The sequence below is a fragment of the Haliotis cracherodii genome, unplaced genomic scaffold (genome assembly GCF_022045235.1).
Source record: "Haliotis cracherodii isolate W230 unplaced genomic scaffold, xgHalCrac1.p SCAF_8, whole genome shotgun sequence".
NCBI lineage: Eukaryota > Metazoa > Mollusca > Gastropoda > Lepetellida > Haliotidae > Haliotis > Haliotis cracherodii.
In genome coordinates, this window is record NW_027266341.1 from 36,840,614 (window position 1) to 36,868,506 (window position 27,893).

The window sequence follows — 27,893 nt, forward strand, 5'->3', positions numbered from 1 at the left end:
TGTGTAATGGGTAATTCACTGAGATGGTACAGTCCGGTTAAATGGGGTTTCACTGAGATGGGACAGTCCGGTTTAATGGGGTTTCACTGAGATGGTACAGTCCTGTTTAATGGGGTTTCAGTGAGATGGTACAGTCCTGTTTAATGGGATTTCACTGAGATGGTACAGTCCTGTTTAGTGGGGTTTCAGTGAGATGGTACAGTCCGGTTTAATGGGGTTTCAGTGAGATGGTACAGTCCGGTTTAATGGGTTATTCACTGAGATAGTACAGTCCGATTTAATGAAGGCTCGGGTTCGATTCCCCACATGGGTATAATAGGCCTGGGGTAACTCGGATACTCGGGTCGGGTGGGCACTGAGTAGGACCCGGGTACCCACAGGACTACCCGGACCCATGGTTCTTCCTGACTACTACGCCCATTCCTTCTGACTTTTAAATGTTTGAATAAAAATAAAACTTCAGTGTCGTTTTATACATGTATCTAAATACATTTTACCAGAGCTACGGTCAAACTTTTCCCAATCGGACAGTTTGTACCTACCTCTTGAGACCTACAGCGGGTACCCGGGTAGGGTCGGGTAATAGGTGGATGGGTACCCGGGTAGTAAATTTGGACTCGTTCCAGCCCTAGGGTATAATATGTGAAGCTTAACTGAGGCCTTAAATGTTGTAACCCTGATCAAACAACCTTTGAGCAAGGGTCGGATAACGAAATCTTCCTCGAAAGAGCATGCTCACGATCAATTGTACCGCAAAAGTGAAATGTAGACACCAAGGGTTGGATCCGCCCAAATAATGCTCGACATAAAGGGAAAGTTGACCTCGGTTGAGTTTTCGTTTGTAAACTGAACAACATTTTTCTTCACAATCAGTTGCAATTTGGACCCGTGAAGATCCGGGTTAGTATATATATAGGTCTTTAGCAACCCTGGTCTGTCGTTTGAGGCAACTAGCGGGATCGTGTGGTCAGGCCGTCAGATAGCTGGAGTATTGCTGAGTGCGGCGTTAAACAATAAACAAACAAACAAACAAACATATTAAACCTGGTATTTGGATTTCTACCACGTGGGTTTGTTTATTAGAGCTATTAATAACCAACATCAATTCATCCAATAAAAATCCCGGAAAGTGGAGGTGTGCACTTCCTGTGGCCTTGGGAAAGGTCACCACGAGGTTGTTACTGTTTACACGCAATTGACATGTTTTGATGTATATGTGAGATATTAAGCGAAATAAGAAATACATAGTACGACTAGAGAAGACAACCAGGTCAACCCCAAAGGTTTGTATGCGTACACAGTACAATTATTTGCAGTGTTAGCTGCTACTTTGAGAGTGTCACTGTCAGTGTTATATATAAGCGCTAGATATAATGTCAGTGTCATATTGAATGATTTGTGTATTACAGTTTCCTTCATGGCTGTCAGTTTAGATGTTGAGGACTTAATTACTGCTTGTTGCTTTTTCAAACTTTCAATATTCTTGTTCATACGTGGCCGATGTGCAACAGTCAAAACGGACAAGCACTAAAACGGACCTGGAATATTGGTCAAAACCGCCTGTAAGTCAATTTAAGCAAAGTTGTTTATTCTTCCTGGAATCTCCACAGGAGGAGCTTTGGGTCCTATTGTGACATATTCTTCATGGAATCCCCACAGAAAGAGCATTGGTTCCTATTGAGACATATTCTTCATGGAATCTCCACAGAAAGAGCATTGGGTCCTATTGAGACATATTCTTCATGGAATCTCCACAGGACGAGCATCGGGTCCTATTGAGACATACACTACTTCTTTGGAATATCAACAGGATGAGTATGGAGTCCTTGGGACATTTTGTACTTGGAATCACTACAGGAAGGCTGAACATCGGATCCTTGTGCTAGCAACCTGTAAATAATTGAGTTTGGACCAGATAGTCCAGTGATTGATATTGTGAGCAGAGATAACACTGACTGTCTATGATGACATGCAATCAACCAAGGCACCAAGTCTGTTGACCAGATCTGTTTGGTTGCCTCTTTCTACCAGCATTGGTTGCTGTGGACCAATTTTTACCCAGGATCCCAACATGGTCTTTTAGTGAATGTAATTTTGGCATAGTTTTTTCCTTGTTTTATGTATATTGGGGGCACAGGTGGCCCAGTCGTCTAAGGCGCCTCAATTCGCTGTGCAGAGTTGCGTCCCTTGTGTAATGATTCGATGAATGAGGGTGTTGTAAACAATCAGGATTATTATTAGCAAGGTTAGACAGTAGCCCAGTGTTACAGACTACATACAGACGTGTATCACTACGTGGGTACACATCACAGCTTCTGAAAGAGGTCATTACATTTCTATAAAGAAAGTACCGTATTCGACGTAATAAGCGCCTCGCTCTAATAAGCGCCCACGGCGATATTTGCTAATATATTGGCTAATGAACAATCCCAAATAGCACCCCTTCCGATTGATCTATGTACACAAGACCTATTTATTCGTGTATAATACGCACGAAAAATATATCTGTCGTATATAAACATTTCAGGCTGTCAGCATAAACCACGAAATTTATCTTTCAACTCTTTTTTTTTTATTCACCAAAATAATATTCTAATAAGAGCCCCCTATTTCTAATTTTGGGAGCGCTCTTGGCGCTTATTACGTCGAATACGGTAGTTCTATTACACTGTGATATACTTGGAATACTGTTCAAAGCGGTGTTAAACCCGACTCACTCGTGTTGTGTGCTTCTGTTGCATAAGTATCGAAAATTAGAAATAACAAATCTAAATATTTTGCTCGCATATGTACACAACAATATTTATACCTAATCTGTGATATTTGCAGTTCAGAAGCACACTCAGAAAAACAGACCCGTGAAGATCCAAGGTAGAATAGGTCTTCCGCAACCCATGCTTGATGTAAAAGGCGACTATGCTTGTTGTAAAAGGCGACTGACAGGATTGGGTGGTCAGGCTCGCTAACATGGTCGATGCATGTCAATGTATCCCAGTCGCATGGCTTGATGCTCATGATGTCAATCACTGGATTGTCTGGTACAGACTCAATTATTTACAGACTGCCGTCATATAGCTGGAATATTGATGAGTGCTGCGTTAAACAACAAACAAACAAACAAACAGAAACAAACACTCAGAAAAACATATCAATTCATTTCTGACATTGTAACATAAATAGAGAATCTCACCCTCGTGTCTTTTGATATCAAATATATCAACACGAGTTGATAAAAGTGGAAAAACTCCAAGGCTTGCCGAGGAGTTTTCCACTTTTATCAACGAGTGTCACTTTATCAACGAGTGTTGATATATTTGATATCAAAAGACACGAGGGTGAGATTTTATTTATCATCCAACATCATTCTTCCAACTTTTTCAGTTTGTAGACTGTATTAAGCTGTGTCTATAGTGTAAAAAGTACTGCTAACCAGCTTCAGTAGCAGAGCCATTGGTGATGTCATTTGATTGTGACGTCATGGTAACCAATGATGTCACAATTTCATTGCAGCAATATCTACAATGCAGATATCGCTTGTTCTCATCCAAGCATTATCTCCTGTGGGAGACAGTTTTGGATGATAAAGCAAGAACACCTCTCCCCTAACAGCAATTGGTTGAGTCCACTGCAACTTCTTTATATACATGGTGGCCACATAAATCAAATTTGGTATGTGTAGTTAGTAGTGGGGCTCAAGATATATGGGTCACTATCAAAATTTGTACCCCTTTTGGTCCTGTTGAATAAACAAAAAAACAACTTGAAATTTCCAACTTTTAGTGATTTAACAAAAACATCTAAACTTAACAAATAGTTGGGTAAATTATGCTTACACAAAGAAACATAATTTTGAAATATTTCAAATATACAGGAGAACACGCAGATATTTATTGTCCTTGGTGTAACCATTATAGTTACCAATCTTTTGCAAAAATAAAACGTAAAAACAATATTTCTTTCAGTGTATTATTGTAAAACTAATATTTTACCTCTGCCTAGAAAAGAAAAAGAATCTCACTTTTAATATCTCCTAGGATGATCATAAAGCCTGGATCATCACGCTTTGTGAGAAATAAAAAGAAACATTTATAATTTTCTCTTCTCTGTGTCCCAGACATTACCAAAATGATTGATTTAATTTCAATATTCTTTATTTATTGAACATGTTCTTTGTACTTGTTGAAAATCCTGCTATGCAGTGTGCATTTACTGAATCATTTTCAGAATGTCCTGTGGTAACACCAAAGTCAAAACAGTTACACCAAAGACAAGGCAGTAACACCAAAGACATTACCATTACTCATAACGACTTTTCTTTCACGTCACAAGAATCAATCAGATGGAAAGGATGCACTATAGTTGGTGTTGCATATTTGCAATGGCATCAGACATTTTGGTTTCACAATGTTTTCTTTGTTTGTTAATTCTGCTGACTTGTGGTAACACCAAGGACATATTAAGTAACACCAATGACATTTAGTGATTATAAAGGGACCTGAGTTAGGGTGTTTTCATAAATTTAAGTGTAAATATGAGGTAAAAGTTGTAATTACAATGGCAATAGACATGTTTTACCCATTAACACTATCTTCAAAGTTATCACTTGCTGACTTGTGGTAACACCAAGGACATATTTAGTTACACCAAAGACGTTTTAAGTAACACCAAACAGATTTTGTCAAGATACAGGTAACACCAAAGAAATATTTTCTTTTAACATGAACAAAAATAAAAATGTCTGCTCCCTGTCTAGCTGACAACATTCATTACCAGTGCATTTAACTCTCCTGTTATGCATGTAAGGATATTTTGTAAATGAAATAGTTTTCTTTATCACAAGGTTACACCCAAGACAAATGGTGATGCTTGGTGTTACCTTTTTCCAGTTTGAATAACATTTTCTTCAGTTGACTCGGAAAAACTTTTCTCCATTGAAGAGAGGAATTGATATGATAAGGGAGCATTCATTTACCTTCTCTCTTCATAAAGACCTAATTAAACAAATGGTAACACCAAGGACAGAAACCTTTTAGACAGGCTTTGCTTATTTTTCATTATTTAAAGATAGAAACATAGAGGACACTGGTGTTTATTTTAAAAATTCTAATCCCATTAGTAAAATAACAACATAAAAACTCATGTATGTGACATAAAATTTGAAATATGTTCACTGAAAAATGCATTCGATGTCTATTGACAGTGATATTTCAACAATTTTAGACTATATACCACTCCACCATAAGCAAATAAAGCACTGACAAGTCAAATGTTCGATGTTAGATTTTTATTTGGTTCCCCACTGAAAAAACAGGGATGAAAGTTAAGGGCTATCACAGACTTTATGAAAGATAGAGATTACTGACATAGAAAGGGTACATATTTTGACGATGACCCATATATGTTCCATTTTTTGCAATATTTAAGTTGTACCCATGATTTGACCTTTGAACTTGAACCATAAATTTTAACTTTATGGACATTACTCCGTTACTTTTGCTCCAAATGTAATGACATTTGGTGCCTGTGTATAGTGGTGATTGACATATTTCTTCTGTTTGTTTGCAAGATCTTATATTTCGATCTTGTCTGACCATGCTCTTAGATTTTCTCACAGTGCACATGAAGTTGGATGCTTGTTTAGTATCTGTCATGTTCTTGCCTGTGAACCCCTGGAACCCACGACCATCGACCATCGCAGGAAGGACGAACTATAACTGTAACAGTTCTTGATTTGATGGTTTTAGCCTAGTTCACGCATCTGCATGATGTTCTATGCTCTTTGGGATGTAACCATGGACGCAAGACACTTCATGGATTTTTATGGATTTATTACTGAGATCGGTCATCGTTGATCCCGTAAAAAACATTGTTAGGAGCGTAATACCTCATCGCAAACATACACTTTCACCTGACAAGTTCAATGTGTAACGCAATCACTTTCGCAAAGCCCACACATGTCATGACATCGCATTCTTCTTCTCATAACATGTGCTCTCTCCTTCACTTCCGTAAAAAAAAGGACATAACTCGTCCTCTGACACATCCCGCTAATAATAACATACACATTGTAATTTATCATCCAAAACAGGCTCCCACAGGAAATATCCTTGGACAGATCAAGCGATACCTACATTGTTGATATCGCTGCAATGAAATTGCATCACAATTCTTTGCAGACCATTGTGATGTCATTGGTTACCATGACGTCACAATCAAATGACATCACTAATGGCTCTGCAACTGAAGCTGTTAGCAGTATGTTTTACATTAAGACACTGCTTATTACTGTCTACAAACTGAAAGAATGATGTTGGATGATAAATAAAACTCCAACCTTCGTGTCTTTTGACATCAAATATATCAACCCTCGTTGCATCATAACATCTTGTCATTACAATACGTCATATCTGGTGACGGACTAAAAACGCTGACCTTACATGAGCGAGGGAAAACCCCTTACTATTCTTAGTGTAACGCATACAGTACAGTATCCCATAATACTATCCCCTTGTGACATACAATCAGCATAAACTCTGTGCCTGAAACTTGCGTCCCGTCTACATCGACATGTTCCTGGTTGGAGCATCAGCCTGAATGCCATATTCTTGCTGCTTATTCAACAAAACAACACCCATTATCTCCAGCTGGTGGGAGTGTTAATACATCAATAAATTATTTCTGTATAAAAAAATTACAAATGTATTTTGTTAATAGTATTGGATTTAGGGTGTATGGTAAGTGAGCTAGAGATTTGCGATTTAAGCCACTTATAGCAATGTTCCAGTGATATGATGGCGGGGACACCAGAAATGGGCTTCACACATTGTACCTTTGTGGGGAATCAAACCCGGGTCTTCAGCTTGATGCTTTAACTACTAGGCTTCCTCACCGCCCCGAGGGTTTATAGAACATGCATTCATTATGTTAACAGTGTGAATTTTCACCATATTCTCTGAAGCCATAATGTCTATATGAAGCTGAAATTTTGCTTGGATTAGTCCACCTCAGTGAAACTGTCTCTTTTTGACAGAACTACTTTCTTTCTGCTTCAAAGACACTATTTTTTTCAGACTAATATCAGGAAGAAATACAGTAGAACATGGATATAACGATCTACAAGGGACCAGAGAAATCAGTTTGTTTTATACGTTTTTGCTGGAAACTTTCGCCATCTTGGATAAATTGATTGTGTTGATTCATCGTGATTGTGTTGATTTGCTGCTGATTGCGTATAGCCAATTGTTAGTGACACTTGACATTGGGTGAGATTTCTCAGTTCGCAAAACACGTTACTAATTTGTGGCATTTAGGCATGTCGGGGATCAGGTATCAGTTTGCTATATACATTAGTTCTCTGTTGAGAATCCGTAATATACGTACATTTTATTTGATAATATATAGGAGATAAATTGGGGATTTTGTAACAGTTCGTTATATCCGTTTGTTCGCTCTATCTGTGTTTGTTATATCCGTGTTCTTCTGTATATATAATGAATAGAAAATTCACCTTTCTTTCACATCCCCCTGACTTTCTGGTTTTCACTATACCATGTATACGTTTTGACATCTCACCTCAAACAAAGTATGCATGAAGCTGAAAGTAGCTTAAGGTATTCTATGTTCAATACAAAAAAACACAGGGCAAGCAATCTCTAAATACATGCAACAATAGGATTTCGTTTTTTGTTGAAACTGCGCTGCTCTTTTGTTCTTTGTCTACCAGGCTGACTGAGAGACAGACAATCTATTCAGTGGCAGGCCACCAGGCTGACTGAGAGACAGACAATGTATTCAGTGGCAGGCCACCAGGCTGACTGAGAGACAGACAATGTATTCAGTCGCAGGCCACCAGGCTGACTGAGAGACAGACAATGTATTCAGTGGCAGACAGCCAGGCTGACTGAGAGACAGACAATGTATTCAGTGGGAGGCCACCAGGCTGACTGAGAGACAGACAATGTATTCAGTGGCAGGCCACCAGGCTGACTGAGAGACAGACAATGTATTCAGTCGCAGGCCACCAAGCTGACTGAGAGACACACAATGTATTCAGTGGCAGGCCACCAGGCTGACTGAGAGACAGACAATGTATTCAGTGGCAGGCCACCAGGCTGACTGAGAGACACACAATGTATTCAGTGGCAGGCCACCAGGCTGACTGAGAGACAGACAATGTATTCAGTGGCAGGCCACCAGGCTGACTGAGAGACACACAATGTATTCAGTGGCAGGCCACCAGGCTGACTGAGAGACACACAATGTATTCAGTGGCAGGCCACCAGGCTGACTGAGAGACAGACAATGTATTCAGTCGCAGGCCACCAGGCTGACTGAGAGACAGACAATGTATTCAGTGGCAGACAGCCAGGCTGACTGAGAGACACACAATGTATTCAGTGGCAGGCCACCAGGCTGACTGAGAGACAGACAATGTACTCAGTCGCAGGCCACCAGGCTGACTGAGAGACAGACAATGTATTCAGTCGCAGGCCACCAGGCTGACTGAGAGACACACAATGTATTCAGTCGCAGGCCACCAGGCTGACTGAGAGACACACAATGTATTCAGTCGCAGGCCACCAGGCTGACTGAGAGACAGACAATGTATTCAGTAGCAGGCCACCAGGCTGACTGAGAGACACACAATGTATTCAGTGGCAGGCCACCAGGCTGACAGAGAGACAGACAATGTATTCAGTGGCAGGCCACCAGGCTGACTGAGAGACAGACAATGTATTCAGTCGCAGGCCACCAGGCTGACTGAGAGACAGACAATGTATTCAGTCGCAGGCCACCAGGCTGACTGAGAGACAGATAATGTATTCAGTCGCAGGCCACCAGGCTGACTGAGAGACAGACAATGTATTCAGTGGCAGGCCACCAGGCTGACTGAGAGACAGACAATGTATTCAGTCGCAGGCCACCAGGCTGACTGAGAGACAGACAATGTATTCAGTGGCAGACAGCCAGGCTGACTGAGAGACACACAATGTATTCAGTGGCAGGCCACCAGGCTGACTGAGAGACAGACAATGTACTCAGTCGCAGGCCACCAGGCTGACTGAGAGACAGACAATGTATTCAGTCGCAGGCCACCAGGCTGACTGAGAGACACACAATGTATTCAGTCGCAGGCCACCAGGCTGACTGAGAGACACACAATGTATTCAGTCGCAGGCCACCAGGCTGACTGAGAGACAGACAATGTATTCAGTGGCAGGCCACCAGGCTGACTGAGAGACACACAATGTATTCAGTGGCAGGCCACCAGGCTGACAGAGAGACAGACAATGTATTCAGTGGCAGGCCACCAGGCTGACTGAGAGACAGACAATGTATTCAGTCGCAGGCCACCAGGCTGACTGAGAGACAGACAATGTATTCAGTCGCAGGCCACCAGGCTGACTGAGAGACAGATAATGTATTCAGTCGCAGGCCACCAGGCTGACTGAGAGACAGACAATGTATTCAGTGGCAGGCCATCAGGCTGACTGAGAGACACACAATGTATTCAGTCGCAGGCCACCAGGCTGACTGAGAGACAGATAATGTTTTCAGTCGCAGGCCAACAGGCTGACTGAGAGACAGACAATGTATTCAGTGGCAGGCCACCAGGCTGACTGAGAAACAGACAATGTATTCAGTCGCAGGCCACCAGGCTGACTGAGAGACACACAATGTATTCAGTGGCAGGCCACCAGGCTGACTGAGAGACAGACAATCTATTCAGTGGCAGGCCATCAGGCTGACTGAGAGACAGACAATGTATTCAGTGGCAGGCCACCAGGCTGACTGAGAGACAGACAATGTATTCAGTGGCAGGCCACCAGGCTGACTGAGAGACAGATAATGTATTCAGTCACAGGCCACCAGGCTGACTGAGAGACACACAATGTATTCAGTGGCAGGCCACCAGGCTGACTGAGAGACAGATAATGTATTCAGTCGCAGGCCACCAGGCTGACTGAGAGACAGACAATGTATTCAGTCGCAGGCCACCAGGCTGACTGAGAGACAGACAATGTATTCAGTCGCAGGCCACCAGGCTGACTGAGAGACAGACAATGTATTCAGTCACAGGCCACCAGGCTGACTGAGAGACACACAATGTATTCAGTGGCAGGCCACCAGGCTGACTGAGAGACAGACAATGTATTCAGTGGCAGGCCACCAGGCTGACTGAGAGACAGACAATGTATTCAGTGGCAGACAGCCAGGCTGACTGAGAGACAGACAATGTATTCAGTCGCAGGCCACCAGGCTGACTGAGAGACAGACAATGTATTCAGTCGCAGGCCACCAGGCTGACTGAGAGACAGACAATGTATTCAGTCTCAGGCCACCAGGCTGACTGAGAGACAGACAATGTATTCAGTCGCAGGCCACCAGGCTGACTGAGAGACAGACAATGTATTCAGTAGCAGGCCACCAGGCTGACTGAGAGACAGACAATGTATTCAGTCGCAGGCCACCAGGCTGACTGAAAGACAGACAATGTATTCAGTAGCAGGCCACCAGGCTGACTGAGAGACAGACAATCTATTCAGTGGCAGGCCACCAGGCTGACTGAGAGACAGACAATGTATTCAGTCGCAGGCCACCAGGCTGACTGAGAGACACACAATGTATTCAGTGGCAGGCCACCAGGCTGACTGAGAAACAGACAATGTATTCAGTCGCAGGCCACCAGGCTGACTGAGAGACACACAATGTATTCAGTGGCAGGCCACCAGGCTGACTGAGAAACAGACAATGTATTCAGTCACAGGCCACCAGGCTGACTGAGAAACAGACAATGTATTCTGTCACAGGCCACCAGGCTGACAGAGAGACAGACAATGTATTCAGTGGCAGACAGCCAGGCTGACAGAGAGACAGACAATGTATTCAGTCACAGGCCACCAGGCTGACTGAGAGACACACAATGTATTCAGTCGCAGGCCACCAGGCTGACTGAGAGACACACAATGTATTCAGTGGCAGGCCACCAGGCTGACTGAGAGACAGACAATGTATTCAGTCGCAGGCCACCAGGCTGACTGAGAAACAGACAATGTATTCAGTCACAGGCCACCAGGCTGACTGAGAGACAGACAATGTATTCAGTCGCAGACAGCCAGGCTGACTGAGAGACAGACAATGTATTCAGTCGCAGGCCACCAGGCTGACTGAGAGACACACAATGTATTCAGTGGCACGCCACCAGGCTGACTGAGAGACACACAATGTATTCAGTGGCAGGCCATCAGGCTGACTGAGAGACAGACAATGTATTCAGTCGCAGGCCACCAGGCTGACTGAGAGACACACAATGTATTCAGTCGCAGGCCACCAGGCTGACTGAGAGACACACAATGTATTCAGTGGCAGGCCACCAGGCTGACTGAGAGACAGACAATGTATTCAGTCGCAGGCCACCAGGCTGACTGAGAGACAGACAATGTATTCAGTCACAGGCCAGGCTGACTGAGAGACAGACAATGTATTCAGTGGCAGGCCACCAGGCTGACTGAGAGACAGACAATGTATTCAGTCACAGGCCACCAGGCTGACAGAGAGACAGACAATGTATTCAATCGCAGGCCACCAGCCTATAACACGTAACCGATCATGATTGTTCAGTGGAGTATTTACATTTTCATTGATAAAAAAATAGGTATTCTGGTGATTCTTGATTTGCAGGCTTTTGCAATGAATAAGCCCATGTTGTGAAGTTTTTCAGATATTAGCATTAATTAGCTGTGTGAATTTCATTAGGGATGTAGATTCAGTGTTATATGGGGAGAATCTCTTTCTTCTTGTGTTGGCATGTTTCTCATCACATGGGATTTATCTTCGAATATGTACAGTTTTGGGAAAAAATCACAGAATTGTTCATTATGGGAAATGTAACTGTCTTCCAAGCTCTACCTTTAAACAGAAATGATCACATCCAAACTTTGAGATTTGTATATCTTTTAATATTGTGTTATAATATTTGACATCTTATGTTGCAAATATTTTAGAAAGATATAGAGATATAGACCTTTGCTCTTTTAGATATTTCTTGTCCCCTTACCATGCCTACCTCTTCAGATATTGACCAGAATAATGGAAAAAACACACCAAGAAATTCAGTGAGTTTGGCCCAAGTGGTTGCTTCAATTAATGCATCTGTCCAAACACAGGCCTCACAGTTCTGGGGGAATGTGTGCACAGATGCAGTGAGATATAGATTGCAGTATCGTGGGCAGGAACACATGACACACAAATCAACCAGGGGTGATGTGCACATGTAACTAATGCAGATTGTGATCAGACAAATCAGTATTCCTTGGAAGTAGCAGATCTGTGGACGTTGCCCACCATGTTGTTACGAACGTTACTCAGCTATCAGCTTCTGTAAGTAAATTCTCTCCACTTTACACAGGACTTTCTCCTTTAAACTTTTATATTGCTGTCTAAACAACAATTAATCCAAACAACAAGTACTTAATCACTGCATGTTTTTCAAGTCTATTTTCCAAAGGTCTCTGCTCAGCTCCCGGCTTATTTTAGTAGCTTGTCACAACGAAACAATTTGCTCATTTGAAGTTTTTCTTGAAAGATTTTTCTATTACTCAATTCCTTCTATCTGAGGTTCAGAACTTATCAGTTAATCCTCATAGGCATTTAGAAGTTGGAAGATCATGTAAACATGTATGCAAACCTAGTTATTGTTAGGGCAGTGTATTGGCAGTAAAGTTGTGTTGCGATATATTGCGATACAGGTATCTGTATTGCAATACGTATTGCGATATGTTGGCATCTTCCCGAGGCAAAGGAGTTATCTGACTAAAAAAATCCAGTTTCCACCTTTCCTGAACTAGGCTAAACATTATGGATGCTATGCATACACCATTTCAAAAGCTGCTTCACTGAGCAAAATTACGTCTTAAACATCAATTATAAAAAGAATGTTTTTATGTAATAAAAAGATTATTACCCTCGCATGTTTCTGTATCGTAAATATTAAATACTAGGAATAAAAAATATGTATTGTGCTTGCCAATTGTTTGCATGATGCAATTTTGTTCTTAATATACGAGGGGTGTTCATTAAAGATTTCCCCTGACCCACTTCCGATGGACCTAGTGGAATGAAATTTGGCATAGGTATTAGTCTTTCTCCGAATAGGAACCACCAAGAGTTACACACATCTCCCATCGTTTTATGCAACTATGGAGACCTCGCTTGTAAAAGCCCTCATTTTGCGTCTCAAACCAGGACTTGACTTCAGAAATCAGTGTTTCATCATCTGTGAAATGTTTTCCCTTCAAAAATGACTTCATGGTTGAAAAGAGGTGGAAGTCAGATGGTGCAAGGTCAGGAGAGTAAGGAGGATGTGGAAGGATTTCACAGCCACAGGACCGCTGTCTGGGCAACATGAGAGTTGTGTACTGGAGCATTGTCTTGCAGGAAACGGACACCCTTGGTCATCATGCCACGCCTCTTAAGCTTGATAGCGTCCTGCAATTTCCGCAGCAGTGAAGTATAATAAGCTCCTGTAATTGTGGTACCTTTTGCCAAGAAATCCATCATCACTACTCCGTGCTGGTCCCAAAACATTGTGAGCATGACCTTGCCTGCAGAGGGTTGGACACGTGCCTTCTTTGGGGGGGTGACTCCACATGCTTCCATTGCATCGACTGAACTTTAGTCTCAGGATCATAGTGATGGAACCATGTTTCATCCTGTGTGATAAGTCTGTCAAAAAAGTTTGCCTGTTTTTTTTGGCATATGTCCAAAAGATCCTGTGAGCAATTGACTCGTTCCTGCTTTTGGAAAGGTGTGAGCAACCTGGGAATCCATCGTGCAGACACCTTATGCATGTTCAAATTGTCATGGATGATTTTTTCCACAGACCCTACACTGATCTTGACATCTTGTGCTAACAGGTGAACAGTTATACGTCGGTCTGCCAAAATGGCGGTCTCCACTTTATGGATTGTGTCCTCATCAACGGTTAAATGGGGGCGACCAGGAATGGCAGCTGTTTCCACAGATGTCCGACCACACTTGAAGTGGCGATGCCAGTGTTTAACAACGTCATATGATGGGGCAGTGCGACCTTTCAAATATAAAAACCTAATCACTGCTCGGTATTCTACTGGCTCCATTGTCACACCCTACTCGATCATAACACCTGTAAAAGTGGTAAGATTAATAGTTCGGTGCTGCAAATTTAGACATAACCCATAGATACATGTATCATTACACATGTAAAATTTCAACCAAATATGATAACCCTAAGTGGTTTAGGGGAAACCTTTAATTGAACACCCCTCTTATAACTGGCTCTAACTTATTCCCCTCTTGAGCCCTACTCAGTAGAACTCTTGATAGAATGGATATTCAGGGGCTAGTGTTTACTCCGGTGCTGACACAGACAACTAGATAATGGAAAATGACAAGTGAATGCTGTTCGCTGGCCCCGACAGATCAACATATCTACTAAAGTACTGTAGACGATAGAAGGAAATTGATTTTACACTGACAAATAAGGCTGGTAAGATTTAAACATACTCTCACCTGTTGAAATAGTTAGGTTTGAGTATTTGATAACCTTTCTCTACAGAGGACATTTTGTCAGTACAATATTGTCTTTGTTCATAGTAAATGTCTAAAAAACAGACCACTGTACACGATGTATGCTGGTATTTTCTGACCAACTAATTTATGAACAGTATTTTTCATTCATATTCAGCATGAAGTGTTTTCCATGTGTTCAACAAGTTTAGGGGTCCTGGATAAACCAGAACTTTCAAATGGGGAATTTTGGGAGAGTTTACCATATAGGAATTTTGTTGCAAATGTCACATTCCTGTGGTTGATGTCTGATGTTTTGAAAAGACAATGATTTTTTTTATACTGTTTATGGGTAGAATGATCAACAATGGTTATAAAAGTGACTATAAACATATTTTACATGACTCATATTTATAGTTTGCTGAGCAAAGTTGTGTCCCCTAGCTGCCAGGATCTGCTGATCATTGGCTTGAATCCAAAATTTGCTCTAGTTATGATGCTTCTTTTCTTATCTTCTGTCTGTGGGTAGCACCAAAGTCGAAAATGACCTGCATTACTTTCAGCTTTAAAAACTACAGATTGCAAGTCAATAAATAACTGATCTAGTTGTCATCACCTACCCTGAAAATACAGATTTCAATCAAAGGTAAATTGGTTTTGTGAGAAACATCAATTTGACATGCTTTAAAGGTCTGCTGCATCACCAGTTTATGAATCCCTGGGAAAGTAGGAGTCACTTGACAAACAATTGTCTTTGAGGATGTTCACAGGTTCAATGTTAAGTAAGTATTTTGGAGGGAACCTAATGAATTAAGGTTTTATCCTCAAGTGAACTCTTGAACTGCTCGCTTAAAGCTGACATGTGATATAATGGAATACTGTAACAGAAGAGGGCGGTGGGGTAGCCTGGTGTTTAAAGCGTTTGCCCATCATGGCGAAGACCCAGGTTCGATTCCCAATATGAAGTTCATGTGTGCCACCCATTTCTGGCGTCACCAGCCATGATATTGCTAAAAGTGTCGTAAGGCCATACTCACTCAATCATTCACTTACAGAAGCACGATGGAGCCTCCAGTGGAGCTGATAGAGACTGAGGCTGGCCTGAAGAACAGGAGCACAGCTACCGATGCCTTCATCGACTTCATGGGGGGTGTTGCAGGTGGGTACACCGCAGAGAGGTGCACTAGAGGTGCAATCTGTACTTTTTAAAGCTGAAATGGGGTTTAACGTTGCATCCAAGATTATTGCTTGCACTTACATAGTGACGAGCATGCACATGTATGTGTGTGTGTGTGTGAGAGAGAGGGAGAGAGAGAGAGAGAGAGAGAGAGAGAGAGAGAGAGAGAGAGAGAGAGAGATTGTACATTGTACATTGTACTAGTCTGGACTGATGCAGATTGCAGATACCCCACTCAGACACAATATACTTGTTTTAGCCCCTTAATGCCAAGCACCAGACAGGGTAACAACAAGTACCATCTTTTAGCGTCTTTTTGTATAACATGGCCAGTGATCAAACCCCGACCTTCGGCTCTCCGGGTGGACGCTCTACCACTAGACCACGGAGTTGGCACACCTCAGAGAGAGGCTATTATTACCCAGTTAAATAACAGTTGTAATAATAGTTTACAGTTTAGAGATTTTCTATGCTGTTTTTTCATTTGAAGTGATAGATGTCATTGTTGAGAACAAAACCATATGACATGACATGTATTCTCCATTGTTCATAACATCATAGATTGATAACATTATGAACATTCTGAACATTAGGATGGACCCGTGAAGATCTGGGCTAGAATAGGTCTTCACCAACCCATGCTTGTGTAAAAGGTGACTATGCTTGTTGTAAGAGGCGACCCAATTGTGTGGATCAATGCGCAGAATGTCAATCACTGTTTTGTCTGGTTGACACTCGATTATTTACAGACCACCGTCATATAGCTTTAATATTGCTGAGTGTGTCATTAAACAACAAACAACCAAAACAAACACTAGGATTGACATTACAAGTTGTTCTTTAGTTTCCTTCCTGAGATAAATTGAGAATCTCACCTTTGTGTCTTTTGATATAAAAAATATCAGTATGATATTTTTCATATCAAAAGACACAAGGGTGAGATTCCATTTATCATGTTTATCATCCAAAATCATCCTTCAATCTTTTTCAGTTTGTAGACATTAATAACTAGTGTCTTGAGTTTAAAAAGTACAGTTAACTAATAGCCTACCTGATAACCCGAAAGAAGGATTATCTGTCTCTTGTGAATGTATACTGTAAGTCCCTCACCAAGTTGTGGGTCTGAAATAATTCATTCATTTGGGACAGATAATCTGTGATACACACTAGCTCTATTGTTTGTCACAGGTGTTCATGGCACCTGTCTTTCTGTAGCCGTTGAAGTGCGTGGGTATCCATTCCACATGAAGTGGTCCACAGCAACATGATGTCATATATCAGATGATCAATAATTCCTGCTTATTCTCCAATTATTATTTGGATTCATATTGTGCTGATATTACTTAAAGAGATGATGCTATATATATATATATATATATGTAAATGTTCACTCGGTGTACATGTAATATATATAATAAAATAATTAAGTCCACGTTAGTCCATCATCTTCTTTATATCAGTTTCATACATAGTACTTTCGCTGTACTTTCGCACTGTTACACTTTCATACATAGTACTTTCGCTGTACTTTCACACTGTTACACTGTCACAGCGAAAGTACTATGTATGAAACTAATATAAAGAAGATGATAGACTAACGTGGACTTTATTATATATATATATATACACTGAATGAACATCATGAGATTGCAAAATTGGATTCTTATGAAAATAAGCACTGGCTTCATCATGCAGCTGTCAAAGCTGCTGTATTAATCATAGGCATGTTAAGTGATTTGAAACTTGACTGATCAATCATTCTGAAACTTCAGTCTTGTATTTTCAACCTAGGTCAATGTGATATAGAGTGAAGCTCTACCTAGGTCAATGTGATATAGAGTGATGCTCTACCTAGGTCAATGTGATATAGGGTGAAGCTCTAGCAAGGTCAGTGTGATATAGGGTGATGCTCTACCTAGGTTAATGTGATATGGAGTGATCTACCTTGGTCACTGTCACACAGAGTGACACTCTAACTAGGTCAGTGTCATATAGAGTGACACACTACCTAGGTCAATGTCATACAGAGTGACTCTCTACCTAGGTCACTGTCATACAGAGTGACACTCTACCTAGGTCAATGTCTTACAGAGTGACACTCTACCTAGGTCAATGTCATACAGAGTGACACTCTACCTAGGTCAATGTCATACAGAGTGACACTCTACCTAGGTCAGTGTTATACAGAGTGATGCTCTAACAAGGTCAATGTCATACAGAGTGATGCTCTAACTAGGTCAATGTCATACAGAGTGACACTCTACCTAGGTCAATGTCATATAGAGTGACACACTACCTTGGTCAATGTCATACAATGTGATGCTCTACCTAGGTCAATGTCATACAATGTGATAGTCTAACTAGGTTAATGTCATACAATGTGGTGCTCTACCTAGGTCAATGTCATACACTGTGATGCTCTACCTAGATCAATGTCATATGGGGGTGATGCTCTGAAGCACTTATGACATCTTGAAGTTATACAGAAGTAACATGAGTAAGACAGGTTACCCAATCATCACTCAAGTATTATTACAGGATAAAGGAAGGTGAGCCTCAGTACCTTTGACAGTGTTATTCTGCAGGTGGCACTGCCTCTGTCTACGTGGGCCAGCCCCTGGACACGGTCAAGGTGAAGATGCAGACATTCCCCACACTCTACACTAATGCCATGGACTGTACAGTACAAACCTTCAAACAAGATGGCATTGTACGAGGTCTGTACGCAGGCACCATTCCGTCCCTCGCTGCACAGATCTCAGAGAACTCAGTCCTGTTCCTGTTTTATGGCATCTGTCAGAAGATGGTAGCGAAGGTGGTTTCTGTGCCGAGCGTGGACAAACTGACACCCTTGCATAATGCCCTGGCAGGAAGTGGTGCTGCTTTTTTCTCGTCATTCACGCTGTGCCCGACGGAGCTGATCAAGTGTCGCCTGCAGGCCATGAGGGAGATGGCCACCCAGGGACAGCTGGAAGGAGGGCTGGAGAGACTCAAAATGTAAGGACATTTATCATGCTGGTCCTTCACAATAAGTACAATGTGAAGTAATTTAGGCCAGATGCATTTGTTTCCTTGCAGAAGGACAGGTTTACCTGAATTTTGCAGAGATCCCAAATAGTTTCTTTCATGAGTGCTGTGTTTGATTAAAAATATGTATATGAATTATGTGTATGACAACACTTGATTTCTGTTTTGTTTTTATGCTTCTTTGTATACTGATCTGGAAATTCCATTGCAAACAAAAATTTAATGGGCCCAGCTTTAAGTTGCAATTTAACTGGAAAAGACATGTCAGAAAATGATATGATCAATAAATTAATTTTGTTCCTTTCTCAAAAACATTTCTAATTCCTTCTGTTGGTATGTTCATTTCTTGATAACACTATAAATGAGTTGTTTGTATCAAAACTCTTATCTTGAAAATCAGTACAAAATGTATTAAGTACTGAATAATGTAAGATAATATGTACTATGTCGCATTATTGTTAAACTCATAACATTTCAATTTAAACAATTATCTACATGTAACCACTATTAATATATAAGAGCTATAACAAGAACTCTCCAACACAGAGGCCCCTGGGGTCTCACCAAGGAGATCCTCCAGCAAGAGGGCTTCCGGGGGCTCTTTAAGGGGCTCACCAGCACCTTCATGAGGGAAATGCCAGGATATTTCTTCTTCTTCGGGGGCTACGAAATATGTCGCCACCTCCTGACACCAGCAGGAAAAACAAAAGATGAAATAGGTGAGTAGGTCAAGGTCATGTCCAAATAGTATGAGGTCAAGATCACCTATGAGGTCAAGGCCATTTAGCATCAGGTAAACTTGGTCAAGGTCACAAAGTATGAGGCCAAGATCCCTTTGCTTGAGGTCAGATGCATTGTTCCAAGGGAAGTATGGGCCCCAGGCAACTGGGACCTGGTAATCACCCGATTTATGTCATGCCATGATGTTACTGAAATACTTTTCAAAGGAGCCTAAGACTCAAATCACTCAGTGTCTTATTGACCCATTTCCTGGCATTTCAGGGGCCTGGAGGACGATCGTGTGCGGCGGTGTTGGTGGGGTGGCCCTGTGGACGGCCATTTTTCCCGCTGATGTTGTCAAATCCCGCATTCAAGTACAGTGCGTGGCAGGGTCTGTAACTCCCACCTTTATAGCAACAGTTCTCAAGATCTTCAGAGAGGAAGGTACGTTCGCTTGTCTTAGTGCACTACAAAGTTATATACCAGGTGTTAGACAATGGATGATGTCGTTGTCCCAAAGGGAGATAACTCTCTTTTGAAACACTGTTGGTGGTGGTACAGTCTGTCACATCTTCTCCCTGCCCGTTGTGGCTTGTTGAAATGGAACCCCTTCATTTTAGTTGAAAATCCCTGAAAATCTGGGTTGGAATTTGTCTTCAACAATCCATACTAAAGCAGTGTTTAAAAAACCTGCCTGCCTGACAGCCCGAGACGGTTTGTTTTGCCGGCGTATTATTATCATAATATCCCAATTGCGATGTTGATCACTGGATTGTCTGGTCCAGAGTTGATTATTTAGAGACTGCCATCATATAGCTGGAATATTGCTAAGTGTGGCACTTTAACAAACAAAAAACTACATATTTTGTTGTGATTGTTAGTTTATACTAGCATCTTTGTTAACTCAAACCACAAACTGACAGGATGGAAGATTACAGAAAATATACCATGAAAAAATGTGTATCGCCCTGGCCTTTTGTGCAATAGATATTTTCAGCTTCTTGTTTTTGTCTTCCGTGAAGATTCAGGTTAGAATTGGTCTTCTGCAACCCAAGCATGTTGTAAGAGGCGACTCACATGATCGGGTGGTCGGGCTCGCTGACTTTGTTGATGTCATTGTATCCCAATTGCATGCTCATGATGTTGATTACCGGGTTGTCTGGGCCAGCCTCGTTTATTTACAGACCACCGTCACAAAGCAGGAATATTGCTGGTCTTTTGTTTTTGATTTTGTGTAACATATGGTGACTATTTAAACAACATGCACATCCAGCAGTATCATTAATCTAAATAAACGTCATGGCAACTGTAGTATTAATATCTATTTGTCAGACAAATATTTTTTCCTAATTTGATTTAAATGCAAATGAGGTTTTCATGACATAAATGCACATTTCACCCCCAAAGCATTCCATGTGCATACGTAGAAATGCTATATAGTTTTTGAATAAAATAGATCAATCTGATAAAGAATGATAAAAATTCATGCGCAATTATATGAAGATATCAAATAAACTATGATATTTTGCAATGCACGTCTTTTGATGTTAAAGAAAATTAATAATTTTGTTTATCTATGTTTGTGTGCAATATTACAAAATGAAATCATTTTAGAATACAGAAACAAAATATATTTAGGCTAAAGGCTGGTGAAATTCAAATGAGTTTTATCTTTTGTAATCATCTGATCATTTGCGAAACAAACCTGATGTAATCATTTATGTAATTATGATCTTAATGAAGATTCAATTTTGTATTTCTGAACATACCATGTTTTTGTTTTAGAGCTAGCTACAGGTTACCTAAATGTAATTTGGAACTGGATGTGCAGTGTCGAGTATATATTTTTATCATTATACTTTCGTCACACACGTGACAGGCATTGAAAGTGTGTAGCACAGCTGTTTCCTAAGCCAACACTAAGTGGGCACTGCTACAAGAGTTAGAGCAAGCCTTGCAAGGTTAGGTTCTGCACTCCAAGTCACTATCCTGAAGTCACACCATTCATACTGATGCAAACGCTCCCTGTTGTCACTGAAACACTTGAAACACAATCTCTTAGTCGATTTCGCTTTCTGCCCAAATTTTAAAGACACACTTAAGTTTGTGCTTATGGCAACTCTGATTTTCGTAACTATTTTAATTGCATACATAGATTTTAAAATGCCTACCGACAATGAGTTTTCTTTGAATATTAGCTTCTGCAGTGATATAATCAGCAAAGACATCGCATATTATTTTTATCACGTTATACAATACAGTAAACTACAGTTATAAAAAACTCAAAAGGTACCACTTATTTTTGTTTATTATAATCGTAATTCGTTATACAGCATAACTACTGCAAATAGTTGTTATATCCGTCAGTTTGTTATAAACATGTTCATTACAAAAGTAGTATACTGTATACTGCAATTATCCAGGTACTACCTGCTCAGATCCGGTACCTATATATATAAAAATTTAAGGTGACAATTGAGTACATCAAGTATGTCAAAAATGTATTTTGAATATTTCAGAGCCCCGCAGTGATTGGTGGTAAGAATAAGTTTGAATTGGATGCTTTATGTACCCCCATTCAGAGAAATATGTAATTCAGACTTCGAAATTATTTGGTTGTAAATTATTTTGCAGTTTAAGAATCCTAAGATTTGAAGTAGTTTTGATACCATGAATCAAAGAATGACATGCACATATTTCCCCATGTTGAATTATGTGTTCTAGGAGTGATGGCGCTGTACAAGGGATTGGGGCCGACCGTTGTGAGAACCTTCCCCGCGACCGGCGCTCTCTTCCTTGCATATGAAACAACAAAGAAATGGCTGGGCTACGTTTCTGACCAAGTCACAGGATAATGTTAGCGGTTGTTAGGAACCAGTGTACATATCACAGTATTATGTTTTACAGCCAAGAATCTGGTTTCATGAGTGTTTGCAGTATTAGGAACAGTGGCACTTTGGTGTCAGTGAGGATGCTGTGTTCTAAAGGTTCCATCTGGACTCTGTCCCCCTCAGCAGAAGCATTGATAAGCCAGGGTATTATAGCTCCATGGTGAGGGAAATAAGTTCTGTGCTAATAAAGACGAAGATGGGGAGGTTGCTTCGAAAACAAAGCTTTGCTTGCAAATTTTAATACACTAGGTAATCGAGGATGTTAGGAACATGAATGTTGTTGGGTCCTCAGGGACATATGAAGATCCATATTTTCTGATTTGGACCATAAAGATTTTTTCATTGTCTTTATCCATACTGAAAAACAACCTTTATGTTTTTGGTAAGTGCTTCCAAAACTAGCATTAGTACTTGTAAATTCAAGCTATAAAAGTTAAATTTTTCACATTTATTTCAATAATGGTTCAGAGTGAGCAAACTCATTACACAAAATGTTGATTTTGCAAAATGGAAGGGGTTATAACAGATCAACAAATAATGAACATGCTGGGACCCTAACATCTTCTCGAGCCAAGGGAGTTAACTGACTGTAATGGTCTAGTGTCCACCCTTGCCGAACTAGGCTGGAAATATGGAGTAATATTTTTGCTGGACAAACAAGTCTATTCATAGTCCAATCAATATCGCGTAACAAAATTGTAAACTGTAATTCATAAACTGCTGTGCAGATTTCAGTTGATTGCTGGACTTGCAAAGCATATGTACTGTCAACTTAGTGTCAACATATATTTTAGAAATCTTTTCATGTTTTTAATGCACTTGGTGAAGTAAGATGTGTTTTATTACAAAATAGATCTTGATTATCCATCAGATCATCTTCACTGAGCGATGCCAATTTATTTGAAGCAAACGCAAGTAATATGAGAGGTGGAATCTGATTGGTCAATAGGCGGGATATAGAAGGGACATAACTCTTAATAGCCACTGGTGGCGCTACAATCAAGGCCAGAAATTCCAGCCCAGTTCGGCAAGGGTCAGTTAACTCCCTTACCTCGAGAAGATGGGACCCTAGTGACTGTAAATTTGTGTTTCATTACTTCAATTATGAAGTAGATTCAGTTTTTGAAATTAGAAGAAGTGCTTCTAAGAAAATATTTTCTGTTTTGTATTAAATTCACTACTGCTGGCAGACCTATCAGAAAGTCTTGGGAGATTTACTTTCAAGACCTTTGTAATAAATTGAAAGAGTGTGATTTTAAGAAGCTAGTCTAGCTACTGTTGAAACTGTTGAGGCAGGTTGAGAAACAGCTGGCATCACTGGCACCTTACCTTTGTTAAAGTCTTGTCTTCCAGGTTAGCAAGCTACCACTTTTTTTGGTACTTGTATGGACATTATTGTGCGAGCATGATCGTAGTGGGTCATGGAATACTTATCCCTCCATTTGTTTTATTTGTTTTTGCCATTGATCATGCATTCAGTTTAAGTCAGTTAAGAATCTCATGTATAAACATATACACCAGAGTTTTCAAATAAACATACAGTATATAGTGTATGGTGCTTTTATGATGCCATGTTTGGTGGAAGATGACTTGATCAGTAACAGTGTGGAAGCAGTTCAAGAGTTCTATGTAGGATAAACAACATACCCCTACCCCCAAATAAACTTTATTATGAAAATGTCTAGTGATTCTTTCTTGACAATGGTTAAGATAGCTGGGGAGGCTGAGGTTTGAGGATGTCAGTTTGACTGCTGTTACATTCCGATTCATGTTATGATTGGAGCTGTAATTACTGACTAGATCTGTCAGATGTTGAACCCTCAAAGGTTGATTTACCGGGCCTGTTGACCCCCATCCCCAAACTTGCGGGATTAAATTTTATCTGACATCAAACTTTTGAACTGCTTGCTCAGGACTCGGGCATCATCATGACTGATTCAAGTGTTTCATGTGAGAACTCATTTGATATACTGCAAGTGCAGGTGATATATCACTGATACAGATGTGGTTTATCACATCCGTCAAAGGACAGATTTACATCAATATTAACCAGCTACTTGAGTCAGTTCTGCTTTGCTCTTAATAAATACAATAACTTTGTTGCAAGAAATGTGAATGTTACCAATAGTCTGTAGCTGGAAGTCTACATGACACAGTTAATGACTGAGACTTGAACAGTTTGGGTATGAAATCCTTATTAGGCAAATCACATTCCCCAGCTTCAGGTATAAGCAGTTCTCAGTGGAGTGTTTGATAGGCATTACTTAGGAGTTGACAGATGATGAAGTTGAGACAACTTGATGGATAACAATAATTTACAGTAAATAATGAAGTTGTCATACATAAAATCCAGAAAATTGTCTCTACCATGTCTCTGTGGATTGTGGGGGGTACACCAGTGGCCCAGTCGTCTAAGGCGCCGTGATTCGCTGTGCAGAGTTGTTTCCCTTGGGCACACCAGAAACCTATGATTGTGGGTACAAATCGCGGTCTGCCCCGATTATGTTTCTAGGTTTGTCAGCACCATACCCATTTTCGTGGGTTTCACTGAAGGGGTAAACGTCTGAGACCTCAATCACTTCGGGCTCTCCTCCCACAAAGTGCTGGCACACTGTGATATAACTGGAATATTGTTAAAAGCTGTGTTAAACCCAACTCACTCACTCACTCACTCACTGGATTGAAATTGAAATATTTTGAATGTTCAGGACAATATGTTAGGTGATGACTTTGTTTCCTTCATTCAACATCACCTTTCTCAATATATACCTGTCCATTTTGATGATGGTGATACTGATAATACTCTAAATAGAGAAGTATCAAGTGAAGAAATAGTTAAAGCTCTGTCTGTTGTACAGTGGGGTAAAGCTGTTTGGTCTGGTTGATACTCTGAAATGTGGAAACATAGAGCTGATATTTTACTACTATACTTACATGTTCTTTTTTAATGGTATTCTGGGGAATTGGCCTAAAAGAATAAATTTCCCTCTTCACAAGAAAGGCAATACACATGATGTTAAAAACTATAGAGGAATCTCTGTAGTGGACATCTGTGGTAAAATATTTACATGTTTTAAATAATAAGACTTAAAAATGTCGTAGATATATTTAATAAAAACCATGAGTGTCGAGCTGAATTTCAAACTGGCAATTCTACAAATGATACATTTTCTGCACTACAATCAGTAATTCAATATTATTTATTCACATCCAGGGGTAGATTTTATTTTTTATTTGTAGACTTTCATAAAGCTTTTGATTCTTTAAATAGAGATCTTTTATAGTAAAGTATATTTTAAAATATTCCGCCTTTCCAAATATTTTGATTGTTTAAGAGGTGTTCATCAAGGATGTATTCTAAGTCTCCTTCTATTTGGTATGTTCATAAACCAGCTTGAAAATGAATTACAGCAGCATGGCGAGAAAGGTGTTTTTATTCGTACAGATGTTTTAGACTTGCTTTTTATACTACATGATAACTATAGATGATTTGTGTCTGTTTCCTGATAGTGTTGTTGGTTTGCAAAGGAAAATACATGTTTTATGGAAATTTTGTTCAAAGTGGGGCTTGAAAGTTAATTTCAATAAGGTTGAAATCCATGTGTTGCGTAATGGTGGTAAACATACGAATACTGAAAAATGGATGTACATTGTATGATGATATTGCACTGCATACCTCAACCAACTATAGTTATCTTGCTACTATATTTTCAAACAGACTTTGTCAAAATCAGTGCAAACACTTGTGCACGAAGCTAGTTAAGTACTTCTTCCTATAAAACAGTTGCAGTTGAAATTAAGGAATCCTGCTCCATCTGTTCTCTTTAAAATGTTTGATTGTCAACTAAAACTTATTACATGTATTCACACAAGGTTATGGGATCGCATACATCCGAGGCATCAGAACAGCTTCATGTAAAATAATGTAACTGTATTCTAGGTGTTGGCAAATATTCTACTGCAGCAGCTGTTTTTACCAGATGCATTAAATATTGGCGTATAGATGTATGCGTGCCGGACAATTGATATCCCAAACAATGATAGACATGTTGAGAAGATTGGACGAGCAGGGCAGAATTACATGGGCATCAAATGTTAAGCATTTACTTTATTCATATGGTTTTAATTATACGTGAAAACATCAAAGTCGCAGTTATATTTTTATTTCTTTTAGAATTTCAAACAAGAGTTCGAGACTGATGTGTTCAATCAGTTTTTCCAAAGTTAATTGAACATCCAAATTTAGATATTTACTCCTCTATTAAGCCAGCTTTCACAACTGAACCAAATTTGCTTCATGTACACCAAGACCAAAGATATTTAACATTATAAAGAATTGGAGATTACAAATTATGAAAAAATGAAGGTAGGCGGCATGGCTTGCTAGAAACCTTAGATTTTGTCCTTTTGGTAAAAATATCATAGCAGATGAGTTGCATTTCAGGTTAAAATACCCAATTTATGATATTTTGAGACACATATTTTTCCAACACTAATCTAAAAGTGAATATTCTCTCAGAACTTTACTACAAACATTGAAACTGAAACATTGTCATTATGTGCTAAATACATTAAAAACGTCCAATCATTAGTTCTTCGTTATTGTAATTCTGATTGTACTTTAACTGCACTTTTTACCTCTTGTTTTTATTGTACCACCACTGTGTACAATGTACCGTAGTTGACATAATAAGCACCCCGCTCTAATAAGTGCCCACAAGGACATATGCTAATATATTGGCTAGTGAACAATACTAATAAGGACCCCTTCTGATTGATCAATGTACACAAGATTATTTATTCGCGTATGATATGCACTTGTGTGTTATATGAACCCTTAATTATAGGCAATTAAATTCTGGAAAAATATGTGTGTCGTACATAAACATTTCAGACTGTCAGCATAAACCACAAATTTTTTCTTTCAACTCTGTTTTTTTCACCAAAATAATATTCTAATAAGAGCCCCCTATTTCTAATTTTCAGAGCGCCCGGGGCGCTTATTACGTCGAATAAGGTACATGTTTCTATACAGTCCATGGGCATTAAGTCTGTATACTGACATAAACTTATGTACTATAATTAGTAACTCCACTTTTGATAGGGATTATTATATCTTTCAGTGATACACAAAACTGATTCTCATAACATATAAAGGGCGGTCGGGTAGCCTAGTGGTTAAAGCGTTCGCTCGTCACGCTGAAGACCCGGGTTCGATTCCCGACATGGGCAATGTGTGAAGCCCATTTCTGGTGTCCCCCGCCGTGATATTGCTGGAATATTGCTAAAAGCGGCGTAAAACCATACTCACTCACTCACTCATAACATATCAAGGGTTTATTTTAATGGAGTGACATATCTGATTATCTCTGTCAAATGGGGAGAAGTATAGTTCAAAATTATGAAGTTATGAATCGTTGTTTTACCACTTCAAGGCTAAGACAAGGATGGCTAGAATGGCTTATGACTTTGGATTTCGATCGTACAGAGGTATTGTCTTTTTAGGTTTTTGTCAGGTCCATGGATCCATC

The 27,893-nt window shown here is 40.1% G+C and overlaps 1 protein-coding gene across 3 annotated transcripts; it reads left to right on the plus strand.

Annotated features, from left to right (window-relative positions):
* The first annotated feature begins 1,162 nt into the window (after positions 1–1,162).
* LOC139449533 (mitochondrial ornithine transporter 1-like) lies at positions 1,163–27,588 on the plus strand. 3 transcript variants are annotated; one of them, XM_071230971.1, is made up of 7 exons: positions 1,163–1,283; positions 2,830–2,871; positions 15,603–15,706; positions 18,310–18,721; positions 19,298–19,470; positions 19,754–19,915; positions 22,196–27,588. In XM_071230971.1, exons 3-7 carry the CDS (start codon positions 15,610–15,612, stop codon positions 22,324–22,326), a joined length of 975 nt encoding a protein of 324 aa, XP_071087072.1. In that variant the 5' UTR covers positions 1,163–1,283; positions 2,830–2,871; positions 15,603–15,609; the 3' UTR covers positions 22,327–27,588. The 3 variants fall into 3 exon arrangements, with proteins under 3 accessions (XP_071087072.1, XP_071087070.1, XP_071087069.1); XM_071230969.1 differs by lacking the exon at positions 2,830–2,871; XM_071230968.1 differs by lacking the exons at positions 1,163–1,283; positions 2,830–2,871 and adding an exon at positions 12,291–12,381.
* Positions 27,589–27,893: the final 305 nt, after the last annotated feature.